We start from the raw sequence: 15,073 nt of genomic DNA on the forward strand, positions 1-15,073 counted from the left end.
AACCCATCATCTTGGGTTTTATATTTTTTATTCATTTATATCAAGTTGGAGAGATTTGTTTTCAGTTCGAGTTTAAGGAACATAATTTTCCAAATTTTTATATTGAAAACCTGATTTACTTTTGTATTTCAAACGACATAAACAAATTAAAAAGCGTGAAATACCAAGGGTCCGAATACTTTTGCAAGCTACTGTATATGTCCATAACTTTGTGGCTTTGCTTTGACTAAGACGATATTGACGAGAACATAATGGCCATCATTTCATGTTTTTCCCTTCATACTGTGTGAGTAGTGATATGAATTTACTGTCAGAGTGGACTCTGTGTGCCTGTGGATGACATGCGCCTTCAAAAAATCTGTGTTGTAGTGTCCACTTTTGCTTCAGGGTCAGAGGTTTCTGGGCACTGCCGCTGGGCTTGGGTTTCAGTAATTTTCCATACTGCGTCCGGAGTGATGCCACACGGGTTTTAACCTCATTCACTGAAAAAGTAACACATGTACTTCGTGAAGTATATTGCTACTCACCACCACAACAATAGCTGTTAGCCACATGTGAACTGTGCTAATTGCTAGTCTGAACAAAAGCATGAACCTACCAGGTAGCTGCAGCTGGGCAGCAATCTCCCCCCAACTTTTCTCCCTGTTATTTCGGTCGTGGTAGCTCTGGGACGTGACATCGAATAGGCTCGGATGAGCCTGCCAGTTCTACTAGTTGTTCCTCCATAGTTTGGCTCCATGCCACACGTACCACCATGCTGCTCTCTCCCAAACACTGTGTCCACCTCCGCAGCAGTGTTTGCACATGCGCAGTGCGAGAGGTTGGGGTAGATCGGCTCGTAGCGCTGATTCAACAGCGCGATACACAAACGACGGCCGGCCAAAATATCAAACAGGTTTGATTTTCATGCGACCATACGATTCCCGATCGGGAGGTGGTCGTGAGATATTAAACGCAGCTCGTTACTCCATGTAGACTGCACGATGCAGGACGTGCGATTAGGCGGAAACTCGGCGCGATCCAAAAAATACTTGCATGAGTGAAAAATCGGCTGAAAAAGGGCCAAAACTTGCACAGTGTAAGCTAGAGGTGGGCGATACCGAGAATTTTGGTATTGATCCGATACCAAGTAAATACAGGCCCAGTATCGCCGATACCGATACTTTTTCATATTTAGGCTTCATAGATCCAAAGGATCCAAAAGACCTAGGATAGAATTTTGCCAAACATTGTACGTGACAACAAAATACTTTATTATCACAATCAACATTTTTGTTTAAAAAAATATCACTCAACACAAAACAAAATCTCCTGAGGTAGAGGGCTGACAAACCACAATACAAGGGTGCGCTGCTCCGTGTTGTGTGACACAGCGCAGCGCTGCTCTTACAGACAGAGAGTAGACTTTGACTGTGTTTACATGCAGCCAATAACCCTTTCATAACCAGAATATTAGCAATAACCCGGTTGCACACGGCCATGTAAACACCTGCAAAAACCTGAATATGCTCATATTCTGGTTTTTAAAAACCAGAATAAGACCCCTGGGTTACTCCTTTTCTAACCCGAATATCAGGTCATATAAACGCGCATCGGGATATCTCCAAAGAAAGGAACATTATTTTGTGTTCTGCACATGTCCTATCCGCAAGGAATCTTGGTCTTTTGAGTACGGCAACTACTTGTATGCAGCGCGCACAGCCCACCGGACACCACAGAAGCAGAGATAAACAGCACATTGTGTTCCTTATCAGGCGGACCGGTTGCAGCACCGGCATCACCGCGATTGCTCTGCCTCCGATGCGTTTACTGAGTCTGCGGGCTCGGTAAACACCGCAGCGGGCCACTCACAGCGCCCCCCTCTCTGCTGTGCGGAGCTGCGCCAAATCTGGCAACAGGTCCAGAGACTACACTCACTGTTTTGATGCGGAGGCAGCCCACAGGAGAGAAAAATGAGAAAATGTTAATGCCTGTTTGAGAAAAGTGTGTAGTGAGGGGTTTTACACGAAGCAGGATTTGCACGAACGCCAGACCAAATCAAGCACCGGTGGAAGACGTGCGTCGCTGTTTAGATGGGGATATGATACCAATGACCATGTATACAGGAGTAACTCTGTCTGCTTAAGCATGTAAAAGGGTTATACCTAATGATTCAGAAACCGGAATATTGACCTTAACCCGAATATTAACGGCATGTAAATGTAGTCTTTGATGAATCTGCGTGCACAGCAGTCAGTGCGTGCAGGAGAGAAATAAAGCTTGAGTATCGATCTTTTTACACAAGGATCGTTCAATATCAATACCAGCGTTGGTATCGATATTAGGACCCAACCGCCCACCTCTAGTGTAAGCCTGCCTTAAGGCGGTGACTAGATGTCTTTAGTACTCAATCTCTTCAGAGGATCCTTGGGGACCACTGGAATGACTTTATGTCAAATAGACGATTACTTCAGGAGTATTGTGAAGGAGCATCAACTTTGACATTTTGGCCATGTGATGTGTTTATCTGGGCATGATCCAGCATTCAGATGCCTCAGTGTTGAGGTATCTGCCCCCCGGGTCACATGGCTGCAGCAGATTGATGATTACTTTTGAGGGTTAAGGATGGACCATATATTTGTCTGGGTGGTTGCCATCTAGGAACCAAGGTGGTTCTGTGGTGCCAGGGATGCAGCAACACATGGTGCATGCTCCCAGATGTGAATTGAGACCTGGTAGCGGCCATGCTAGATAGTTGACCCAAGTCTTTGCAGTAATGCTCAATGGAGATTTCTTGACAAAGTTATTGCGAGATGTTACAATAATTTCAGAGACATCTCTTTGCAACTCTTTGCAATCCATATACAACCCCTGGCAAAAATTATGGAATCACCGGCCTCCGAGGATGTTCATTCAGTTGTTTAATTTTGTAGAAAAAAAGCAGATCACAGACATGACACAAAACTAAAGTCATTTCAAATGGCAACTTTCTGGCTTTAAGAAACACTATAAGAAATCAAGAAAAAAAGATTGTGGCAGTCAGTAACGGTTACTTTTTTAGACCAAGCAGAGGAAAAAAATATGGAATCACTCAATTCTGAGGAAACAATTATGGAATCACCCTGTAAATTTTCATCCCCAAAACTAACACCTGCATCATATCAGATCTGCTCGTTAGTCTGCATCTAAAAAGGAGTGAACACACCTTGGAGAGCTGTTGCACCAAGTGGACTGACATGAATCATGGCTCCAACACGAGAGATGTCAATTGAAACAAAGGAGAGGATTATCAAATTCTTAAAAGAGAGTAAATCATCACACAATGTTGCAAAAGATGTTGGTTGTTCACAGTCAGCTGTGTCTAAACTCTGGACCAATTACAAACAACATGGGAAGGTTGTTAAAGGCAAACATACTGGTAGACCAAGGAAGACATCAAAGCGTCAAGACAGAAAACTTAAAGCAATATGTCTCAAAAATCGAAAAAATGTACAACAAAACAAATGAGGAACGAATGGGAGGAAACTGGAATCAACGTCTGTGACCGAACTGTAAGAAACCGCCTAAAGGAAATGGGATTTACATACAGAAAAGCTAAACGAAAGGCATCATTAACACCTAAACAGAAAAAAACATGGTTACAATGGGCTAAGAAAAAGCAATTGTGGACTGTGGATGACTGGATGAAAGTCATATTCAGTGATGAATCTCGAATCTGCATTGGGCAAGGTGATGATGCTGGAACTTTTGTATGGTGCCTTTCCAATGAGATTTATAAAGATGACTGCCTGAAGAGAACATGTAAATTTCCACAGTCATTGATGATATGGGGCTGCATGTCAGGTAAAGGCACTGGGGAGATGGCTGTCATTACATCATCAATAAATGCACAAGTTTATGTTGATATTTTGGACAATTGAAAGGATGTTTGGGGATGATGAAATCATTTTTCAAGATGATAATGCATCTTGCCATAGAGCAAAAACTGCAAAAACATTCCTTGCAAAAAGACATATAGGGTCAATGTCAATAAGCAGATCTGATTTGATGCAGGTGTTAATTTGGGGGATGAAAATTTACAGGGTGATTCCATAATTTTTTCCTCAGAATTGAGTTAGTCCATATTTTTTTCCTCTGCTTGGTCTAAAAAAGTAACCGTTACTGACTGCCACAATCTTTTTTTCTTGATTTCTTATAGTGTTTCTTAAAGCCAGAAAGTTGCCATTTGAAATGACTTTAGTTTTGTGTCATGTCTGTGATCTGCTTTTTTTTCTACAAAATTAAACAACTGAATGAACATCCTCTGAGGCTGGTGATTCCATAATTTTTGCCAGGGGTTGTATGAGCTAATGCTGACTAGTTCTGAGGCCATGTGTCTTGTAGAAAATACTGCATAGTTTTCATTAAAGTATGTGCACGCTGTAGCCTGTTGAAAGACCTTGGAAACATTTTTAGTTCAATTAGGAGCTCCTTTTTTTTTTTTTTTTTATGGAACAGAATCAGTTAAAGGGTCCTTTAACTGAACATACTGTGTAGCATCTGTTATAGCAATTTGAGCAATGCGTACTTTTTCAAAAGGCTGCTTTGTTCTTGTCTGAGTAAACGCCGTGCTGTTTGTACTTCATTGCGGTAGCCTCATGTGGCTTTTAGTGGAGATTAGTGGATCTTATGTTGCAGTCCACGATAAATGAATGTAGGCAGCGGGAAACAAAGTAGAAGAAGAAAGTCCTTTTCTCCTGCGAGGCTCTGGCCTACATACTGCTGAGCGTGTAGTGAGTTTGTTAATCGACATCCGCATCGTATTCTGGAGCATTCTTGTATTGCACTGAAGATGCTTACCTTGCAGGGTGGCATCAATAATTTATGTGTTATGTATAATGTATAAAAGGCTTGCGTTGCCTCAGTGTTGCCGTGTGAATCCCTGCAGAACGTGATGCCGCTAAATGATTCAGCCTGCAAAGGGGCTGCTTCACACTGCTTCTGATTACACTCCAGATATTATTTCTCAAATACATCTGGAAAAATGTGCAGGCAAAAATTTGCCGTATGGAGAAGAGAGCTTAAAGAGCAAGCTGCCGGTGGAAACTCCACAAGTTCTCATGGAAGTTATGACCTATTGTTTTGGCCTTTTTGTGCATGTGCTACTTAAGACAACATGTATTACTTGACAAATACTGCCAAGTTTATAAGTATTTGGGCAATGACACAATTTTTGTAATTTTGTGTCTGTATACCACCAAAATGGAGTTAAAATGAAAACAATTAGTAGAGACTCTCAGCTTTCATTAAAGGGTTTAAAAAAAAACTGTCACCCTGAGAGTGACTGGTATCTTGCTAAAAGGTGAACAAAAGAGACAACCACGAGGAACGACCACCATGAAGAGGGACTGACTGGCAAAGGAATATATTCATGCCAAATCTGGATGCAAATAAGCACAAATTGTGACCAGCAAAGGGGTTTTTTTTTTTTTGGTGATTTTAGTGTTTGACCTTCCTGTGACCTTGACAATGACCCTTTTATGTGCTGAAAGGTATCTCCGTAAGACTGCTACATGTGATTTTACAAGAGTCTGTAATGATGATTTACAGGCTTTGTCTCACCCTTAAAAAAAAAAATCTAAATTTTTTACATTTTGTGATGACATCATCAAATGACATCATAACTTAAAACCTTTTCTATATTCTGGATCCTCTCATTAATTTTATGTATTACACGACATGTTTTGCTGGAATCTGAAGTTGGACCTAATTTAGGTGACCTTTTAACCTCAAGCAAAACCCTGACTCCTCTGACAAGTCTGCACGACAGTATGGCTGTGAAAATAAATTATCTTTTTTCCCCTCTCTCTCTTTCCTTTCTTTCTGGTCACCAGGTCTCTTTCGCTGAGAGAAGGCTGAGCTTACAGAAGCACTGGCTTGTTGTTGTTTGTGATTGCCTTTGAATTTACTTAGAAGTATCAATAGCTGTCAGTGTACTGGAGTCAATACTAAAAGTTATCAGTTTAGCTTTTAGCTGTAACTTCCACTAATTAATTTTGAGGGGTTTATCATTTTAGCTTTATAAAAGTTAACTTTTCAGTTAGCGGATTAATGGTTATCGAAGCTAACTTTTTGGTTAGCTGTGCCCACTACTGGACTCAGGTGACAAGATCAGGTCCATTCATTCATTTTCTATACCCCATAACTCCAATTAAAGGCCACAAGAAGGCAGGCGCCTATCACAGTGGTCAGTGGGCAAGAGTCAAAGTACACTGTGGACAAGACACGAGTCTATCATAAGGTCACATATGGACAGACAGACACATTCACATCTACAGTCAATTTGGAGTAACCAATTCATCTAACCTGCATGTTTTTGGAAGTTGGAGGAAGCCAAAGCAGGGAAAGAACATGCAAACAGCACACAGCAAAGCCCAGATGAGAAGCCATCCCATAACCTTATTGCTGTGAGTCAGTGGTTAGCACCATTGCACCAGATCCACTTCCTGGTGCAACTCCACATTACACTGTATCCAGAAAGTATTCACAGTGCTTCATTTTCCCCACATTTTATGGAAAAATTACAGCCTTATTCCAAAATGGGGTTTTTCCAAAATTTATTTTTTCCCTTCAAAGTTCTACACACAATACCCATAATGACAATGTGAAAAAAGATTTTTTGAGACTTTTGCAAATTAGAAACTAAGGACTCACATGTACATAAGTATTCACACCCTTTGCCATGAAGCTTAAAATTGAGCTCAGGTGCATCCTGTTTCCACTGATCATCCTTGAGATGTTTCTACAGCTTAACTGAAGTCCATCTGGGGTAAATTCAGTGGATTGGACATGATTTGAAAAGGCACACACCTGTCTACATATAAGGTCCCACAGTTGACTGCATGTCAGAGCACAAACCAAACATGAAGTCAAAGGAATTGTCTGTAGACCTCTGAGACAGGATTGTCTCAAGGCACAAATCTGGGGAAGGGTACAGAAACATTTCTGTTGCTTTGAAGGTCCCAGTGAGCACAGTGGCCTCCATCATCCATACACTCATCCCTGGTTTGCTGTCGGAGCAGGAAGAATGGATAACGTATGCAGAAAACATGACCAGATTGACAGGGAAGAAAGTTTCATCAGCATTTTTACGTCATGTCCTGCTCAGAAAGAGACTTTAGGCGCATTTGCTGTTGCTGATGCAGAGCCATTTTGCAATGAAGGAGTTAAGTAGGTCACGGTTATCAGACGTCATTGGACTTTGAACCCGTGTGAAGTACTCCTCCAAGGCATGTACCCACCAAATATGAAGTTTCTGCAAGCAATAGGTGACGAGGCACATGGCGGCGAAGGATTTGACAGTTGCGGGGACAGTTGCGAGCTCCGTTGCGGGGAACGAATTGCGGCCGGACAGACGGACAACCCAGATTTTATATGCCCCGCCTTGCAGCACAAGCACCGCGGGGGCATAATAAAAATAATAGAAATGCAGAGTGACTCAGATAAGTAACTTTAATCTGATTACTGATTTGGAAATATTAATTCTTTAGATTACTCGTTACTTAAAAAAAACGGTCAGATTAGAGTAACGTGTTGCTAAGTAACGTGTTCACAGGATCACTGATGCCAGACATCATGCTTGGAGGAAACCAGGCACCATCCCTACAGTGAAGCATGGTGGTGGCAGCTTCATGCTGTGGGGATGTTTTTCAGCGGAAGGAACTGAGAGACTAGTCAGGATTGAGGGAAAGATGAATGCAGCAATGTACAGAGAGATCCTGAATGAAAACCTGCTCCAGAGCACTCTTGACCTCAGACTGGGGTGACTGTTCATCTTTCAGCAGGACAATGACCCTAAGCACACAGCCAAGATATCAAAGGAGTGGCTTCAGGACAACTCTGTGAATGTCCTTGAGTGGCCCAGCCAGAGCACAGACCTGAATCTGATTGAACATCTCTGGAGAGGTCTGAAAATGGCTGTGCACCGATGCTCCCCATTGAACCTGATGGAGCTTGAGAGACGCTGCAAAAAGGAATGGGCAGAACTGCTCAAAGATAGGTGCATCATGCTTGTGACATCATAATCAAGAAGACCTGAGGCTGTAATTGCTGCCAAAGGTGCATCAACAAAATATTGAGCAAAGGGTGTGAATACTTATGTACATGTGATTTATTAGTTTTTATTTTAATCAATTTGCAAAAATTTCAAAAATAACTTTTTTCATGTTGTCATTATGGGGTGTTGTGAGTAGAATTTTGAGGGGAAAAATTAATTCAATCCATTTTTTTGATTGAGGCTGTAACATAGCAAAATGTGAAAAAAGTGAAGCTCTCTGAATAATTTCTGGATGCAGTGTAAGATGCCTGGGGCAGAGATTGTCACAGTCTGCAGTTTGTAGATGTTTTCCAAAGAAAACATGCACATTCATGAGATCTTTCCTCACGCTGACAGCACACTAGATCCTGTAAGGCTACAGTTCAAATGAGAAATAGGTCAAAGACTAGAAGTTATTAATAATGAATCCTTCAGTGTGATCATGGATCATACTGAAGGATTCATGATGTACTTTTAGGGTGGCATATTCTTGGTGTGATTTAAGGATGTTTTCTTGCTTATCTTGCTTTGATTATACACATTCTTTGATCATTCTGTACTTCAATCAATCAATCAATCAATTTTTTTATATAGCGCCAAATCACAACAAACAGTTGCCCCAAGGCGCTTTATATTGTAAGGCAAGGCCATACAATAATTATGTAAAACCCCAACGGTCAAAACGACCCCCTGTGAGCAAGCACTTGGCTACAGTGGGAAGGAAAAACTCTCTTTTAACAGGAAGAAACCTCCAGCAGAACCAGGCTCAGGGAGGGGCAGTCTTCTGCTGGGACTGGTTGGGGCTGAGGGAGAGAACCAGGAAAAAGACATGCTGTGGAGGGGAGCAGAGATCGATCACTAATGATTAAATGCAGAGTGGTGCATACAGAGCAAAAAGAGAAAGAAACAGTGCATCATGGGAACCCCCCAGCAGTCTACGTCTATAGCAGCAAAACTAAGGGATGGTTTAGGGTCACCTGATCCAGCCCTAACTATAAGCTTTAGCAAAAAGGAAAGTTATAAGCCTAATCTTAAAAGTAGAGAGGGTGTCTGTCTCCCTGATCTGAATTGGGAGCTGATTCCACAGGAGAGGAGCCTGAAAGCTGAAGGCTCTGCCTCCCATTCTACTCTTACAAACCCTAGGAACTACAAGTAAGCCTGCATTCTGAGAGCGAAGCGCTCTATTGGGGTGATATGGTACTACGAGGTCCCTAACATAAGATGGGACCTGATTATTCAAAACCTTATAAGTAAGAAGAAGAATTTTAAATTCTATTCTAAAATTAACAGGAAGCCAATGAAGAGAGGCCAATATGGGTGAGATATGCTCTCTCCTTCTAGTCCCCGTCAGTACTCTAGCTGCAGCATTTTGAATTAACTGAAGGCTTTTTAGGGAACTTTTAGGACAACCTGATAATAATGAATTACAATAGTCAAGCCTAGAGGAAATAAATGCATGAATTAGTTTTTCAGCATCACTCTGAGACAAGACCTTTCTGATTTTAGAGATATTGCGTAAATGCAAAAAAGCAGTCCTACATATTTGTTTAATATGCGCTTTGAATGACATATCCTGATCAAAAATGACTCCAAGATTTCTCACAGTATTACTAGAGGTCAGGGTAATGCCATCCAGAGTAAGGATCTGGTTAGACACCATGTTTCTAAGATTTGTGGGGCCAAGTACAATAACTTCAGTTTTATCTGAGTTTAAAAGCAGGAAATTAGAGGTCATCCATGTCTTTATGTCTGTAAGACAATCCTGCAGTTTAGCTAATTGGTGTGTGTCCTCTGGCTTCATGGATAGATAAAGCTGGGTATCATCTGCGTAACAATGAAAATTGAAGCAATACCGTCTAATAATACTGCCTAAGGGAAGCATGTATAAAGTGAATAAAATTGGTCCTAGCACAGAACCTTGTGGAACTCCATAATTAACTTTAGTCTGTGAAGAAGATTCCCCATTTACATGAACAAATTGTAATCTATTAGACAAATATGATTCAAACCACCGCAGCGCAGTGCCTTTAATACCTATGGCATGCTCTAATCTCTGTAATAAAATTTTATGGTCAACAGTATCAAAAGCAGCACTAAGGTCTAACAGAACAAGCACAGAGATGAGTCCACTGTCCGAGGCCATAAGAAGATCATTTGTAACCTTCACTAATGCTGTTTCTGTACTATGATGAATTCTAAAACCTGACTGAAACTCTTCAAATAGACCATTCCTCTGCAGATGATCAGTTAGCTGTTTTACAACTACCCTTTCAAGAATTTTTGAGAGAAAAGGAAGGTTGGAGATTGGCCTATAATTAGCTAAGATAGCTGGGTCAAGTGATGGCTTTTTAAGTAATGGTTTAATTACTGCCACCTTAAAAGCCTGTGGTACATAGCCAACTAACAAAGACAGATTGATCATATTTAAGATCGAAGCATTAAATAATGGTAGGGCTTCCTTGAGCAGCCTGGTAGGAATGGGGTCTAATAAACATGTTGATGGTTTGGATGAATTAACTAATGAAAATAACTCAGACAGAACAATCGGAGAGAAAGAGTCTAACCAAATACCGGCATCACTGAAAGCAGCCAAAGATAACGATACGTCTTTGGGATGGTTATGAGTAATTTTTTCTCTAATAGTTAAAATTTTGTTAGCAAAGAAAGTCATGAAGTCATTACTAGTTAAAGTTAATGGAATACTCAGCTCAATAGAGCTCTGACTCTTTGTCAGCCTGGCTACAGTGCTGAAAAGAAACCTGGGGTTGTTCTTATTTTCTTCAATTAGTGATGAGTAGAAAGATGTCCTAGCTTTACGGAGGGCTTTTTTATAGAGCAACAGACTCTTTTTCCAGGCTAAGTGAAGATCTTCTAAATTAGTGAGACGCCATTTCCTCTCCAACGTACGGGTTATCTGCTTTAAGCTACGAGTTTGTGAGTTATACCACGGAGTCAGACACTTCTGATTTAAAGCTCTCTTTTTCAGAGGAGCTACAGCATCCAAAGTTGTCTTCAATGAGGATGTAAAACTATTGACGAGATACTCTATCTCCCTTACAGAGTTTAGGTAGCTACTCTGCACTGTATTGGTATATGGCATTAGAGAACATAAAGAAGGAATCATATCCTTAAACCTAGTTACAGCGCTTTCTGAAAGACTTCTAGTGTAATGAAACTTATTCCCCACTGCTGGGTAGTCCATCAGAGTAAATGTAAATGTTATTAAGAAATGATCAGACAGAAGGGAGTTTTCAGGGAATACTGTTAAGTCTTCTATTTCCATACCATAAGTCAGAACAAGATCTAAGATATGATTAAAGTGGTGGGTGGACTCATTTACTTTTTGAGCAAAGCCAATAGAGTCTAATAATAGATTAAATGCAGTGTTGAGGCTGTCATTCTCAGCATCTGTGTGGATGTTAAAATCGCCCAGTATAATTATCTTATGTATTATTATTATTATTATTATTACTTGAAACCTCTCCTCATGCATGTAAGGCATCAGAACGAGGGGTGCACTGTGAGTGTGTGTAAGCAGTCTGCTGAAGCTTCTGCTGCATGATGTGTTTCTCTGTGACTGTGCTTTTAGGGGATGAACAGGGGGTGGAAACACTTTCTTCAGCTGGTCATATTTGAAGAATGATCAAAGGAGCTTGTCGTTCACATTTTGCAGCAGTGTCTCAGTGTAGCGTGTCACTCTTGCTGTGTGTTTGTCCTTGTATTTGTTTGTGTGCATGCTGTGCCACTCATTTTCTCTGTCTGAGTATTTTTGATCCTGAAGAAATCTGTGCAGAAGTCTCCAGTTTTGCGTTTTGCCTTTGTTAAAGACTTGTTGCAGGAGGAGCTACACAGTGTTTCCAGCAGAGAAAAGGCATTTGATTTCTCATCTGGGTTGTTTTGTGCTGACTAATTTGCAAAATGTCGCACATCAGTAAGATTTCCTGTTATCTGCCTCACTGAACAGTGTAAAATAAGATGCATTTTTCTTTTTCTTTTATTTATTTATTATAAATGTGTTTGAGGGCAGGTACTTAATATGGATCCTGATTTCACACTGCTGACCCTGTTTTAGGTGAACCATGTTGGCGATGCACGCAGCACCCAGCAGGCGCCGACCGTTGTGTCAGAGAGAGCAGCACCTGACCTGAGGGCGGTGGACAGCGCGGTTACCTATGGCAACACAGCAGTCAGCATCCACAGAGAGGGACTTTGTAAGAGCAAGAGGTCAGTGGCGGTTGCTGCTGATGACACAGGGAAGTGAGAATGCTCCAGCTCCAGCCATGCCCAAATGTACCTTTGAGCTCTGCTCCTTAAGTAGATTCATTACTTCTGCTGAGAAGAATGAGACGTAGCACAATTAGTCCATGAGCCAGTCGTCAATTTTGACCTAATCGGTACCACTGAAGGTGACTAAACGACACTTAGGATCCAGCATGAGTGTACCATGGCCTACACAAAAATGTATGATAGCCATCCCAGGGTGGTAGCTGTAGCCAGGTTGGGGTCAATGAAGAATTGCATAGAGGTCAAAATTTTAAAATGCTCCAGTCACGTTGAAAACTATATCATATTATTTGTCTGATCATAACAATTCCAAAAACGTATAGTTTGTACTATCTATGATGGAATGTTCTGGGGTTATGGGGAAAAAACAGCAAAAATGGTGACAAAGGTCAATTTCAGTTTGTACAGGGATCAAAAGTTAAAGTTGCTCCAATTTCAGTAAAAGAATTATGCAAATTATTGGTTGAGCTAATAGGGTTAATAAATGGAATAGTTTTGAGTGTGTTGACTGTTTGGTCTGCAAAGTAAAGGTCAAACAAGGTTGACATTCATTGGATTCTATGACAGGTGACATGTTACCCTGTAAACTATTCCTTATTAGAACCCTATTAATCCAAACAATAATTTGCATAGTTTTTTAATGAAATTGGAGCAACTTTAACTTTTAATCCCTGTACAAACTGAAATTGACCTTTATCACCATCTTTGCTGTTTTTACCCCATAACTCCAGAACATTCCATCATAGCTAGTACAAACTATACTTTTTTGGAATTGTTATGATCAGACAAATAATCTGATATAGTTTTCAATGTGATTGTAGTATTTTAAAATTTTAACCTCTGTGTAATTCTTCATTGACCCCGACCTGGGTACAGCTACCACCCGGAGATGGCTATCATACATTTTTGTGCAGGCCATGGTACACTGAGGCTGGATTCTAAGTGTTGTTTAGTCACCTTAAGTGGTACCAAAAACCTGCTTGGCCCATGGACTAACTGGAAAAAAAGGTGGAATAAAATTGACTTAAAAAAATGTTGGTAACAATTTGCATATAGAAATTTAAACTACATTTAACAGGGTATATCCTCTTGCTTTTGTCAAATCAATTCAACTTTATTTAGTTATATAGCACCAAATCACAACATACACTCACTGCCTCCTGTAGTACTGCATTGGATCCCATTTTGCCTTCAGACTTGCCTTAATTCTTTGAGGTATAGATTCAACAAGGTGTTGGAGACGGTTCTCAAAGATGTTGGTCCATATTGACATGACGGCCACTCAAAAAAAAAAAATACTCATTGGATGAACTCAGTTTAATTATGAGCAGGATTTCCATCTAATAAATATATGTAGCCCCAACTCAAATAAAGCACATCCATGGAAGATAATTTAATTTAATTTAGTTGGGACTACATATATTTATTAGATGGAAATCCAATGCAATGAGTCAGTTTTTTGTGTTGTGTGGGCCGCTGAAGAGGAGGTACTGCTGGCCCACCACCACCAGAGGGCGCCCTGCTTGAAGTGCGGGCTTCAAGCACGAGAGGGTGTCGAAGCAACAGAGAGTGACAGCTGTCACTCGTCAACAGCACCAGCTGTCACTCATTCTAACATCACCATAAAAGCCGGATTGCAACTCCACCTCCCCGCCGAGAAATCAGCTACCACTCAAGGTAACCTTCTCTGCAGTAATTTTCTGTGTCTAAACGTTGTTCTGTGTGCAGCGGCCTGTGTTGCACTGAGTGTTTGTTTCTCTTTTTGCTCTGTATGCACCACTCTGCATTTAATCATTAGTGATTGATCTCTGCTCCCCTCCACAGCATGTCTTTTTCCTGGTTCTCTCCCTCAGCCCCAACCAGTCCCAGCAGAAGACTGCCCCTCCCTGAGCCTGGTTCTGCTGGAGGTTTCTTCCTGTTAAAAGGGAGTTTTTCCTTCCCACTGTTGCCAAGTGCTTGCTCACAGGGGGTCATTTTGACCATTGGGGTTTTTCCGTAATTATTGTATGGCCTTGCCTTACAATATAAAGCGCCTTGGGGCAACTGTTTGTTGTGATTTGGCGCTATATAAATAAAATTGATTTGATTTGATACAGTCAGAAGCTGGATTGGCTGAAAGTGTGAGCGCGACGTCTTCGCCTCTCACTCCTTCCAGGGAAGTGACTGACAGGAGCTGCACGGGTGACTCTGTTTCTGGAGGTGGAGGTTCTCCCTCCCGGAGGAACTGATCAAGGAAAGATTACTGGGTGTGTCTTCACACACCCACCATTAACTGTTTCTGTTTCTGCCAGCAGTACCAGGTCTGACAGCTGGAGACGGTGGCCACCTGGGACTCGGGACTTGGCGGCTCCGGTGTTCTTCAGATCCGCTGGCGGTGGAAGCCGTGTGGGATCCGGCTCTTCTCTGGACAGACGTCTTCTATCCTCGAGCCTGCCCACACGTCACCTTGTGTATGATTGACTGTACTCCTCTATTGTTATTGTCTGTATTCCATTGTGCAATTCACAACATTAAATTGTTACTTTTTGGCTTATCCATTGTCTGTTCATTATCGCCCCCTGTTGTGGGTCCGTGTCACTACACCATCACAACAGGATTTCTCGGCCAGCGTCATGGGTCCCGAGGGGCGCCAACCATCGCTTGAACAGCCAATGGAAGAGCGGGGTGAACAGGCGTCAGCAGGAGGCGTGTTAGGTGAGCTGCAGCAAATCTTAACCGCTTTCACTGCTCGGTTGG

At 41.5% G+C, this 15,073-nt stretch overlaps 1 protein-coding gene across 2 annotated transcripts in view; it reads left to right on the forward strand.

Annotated features, from left to right (window-relative positions):
- zgc:154006 (uncharacterized protein LOC563016 homolog) overlaps positions 1-15,073 on the forward strand; it is a 65,464-nt gene that overhangs the window by 35,522 nt on the left and 14,869 nt on the right. For both annotated transcript variants that reach the window (XM_034182447.1, XM_034182449.1), the window contains exon 5: positions 12,126-12,277. In XM_034182447.1, the coding sequence (XP_034038338.1) occupies positions 12,126-12,277 (152 nt within the window). The remainder of the gene's footprint in view (positions 1-12,125; positions 12,278-15,073) is intronic.

The sequence above is a fragment of the Thalassophryne amazonica genome, chromosome 12 (assembly GCF_902500255.1).
Source record: "Thalassophryne amazonica chromosome 12, fThaAma1.1, whole genome shotgun sequence".
NCBI classification, from domain to species: domain Eukaryota; kingdom Metazoa; phylum Chordata; class Actinopteri; order Batrachoidiformes; family Batrachoididae; genus Thalassophryne; species Thalassophryne amazonica.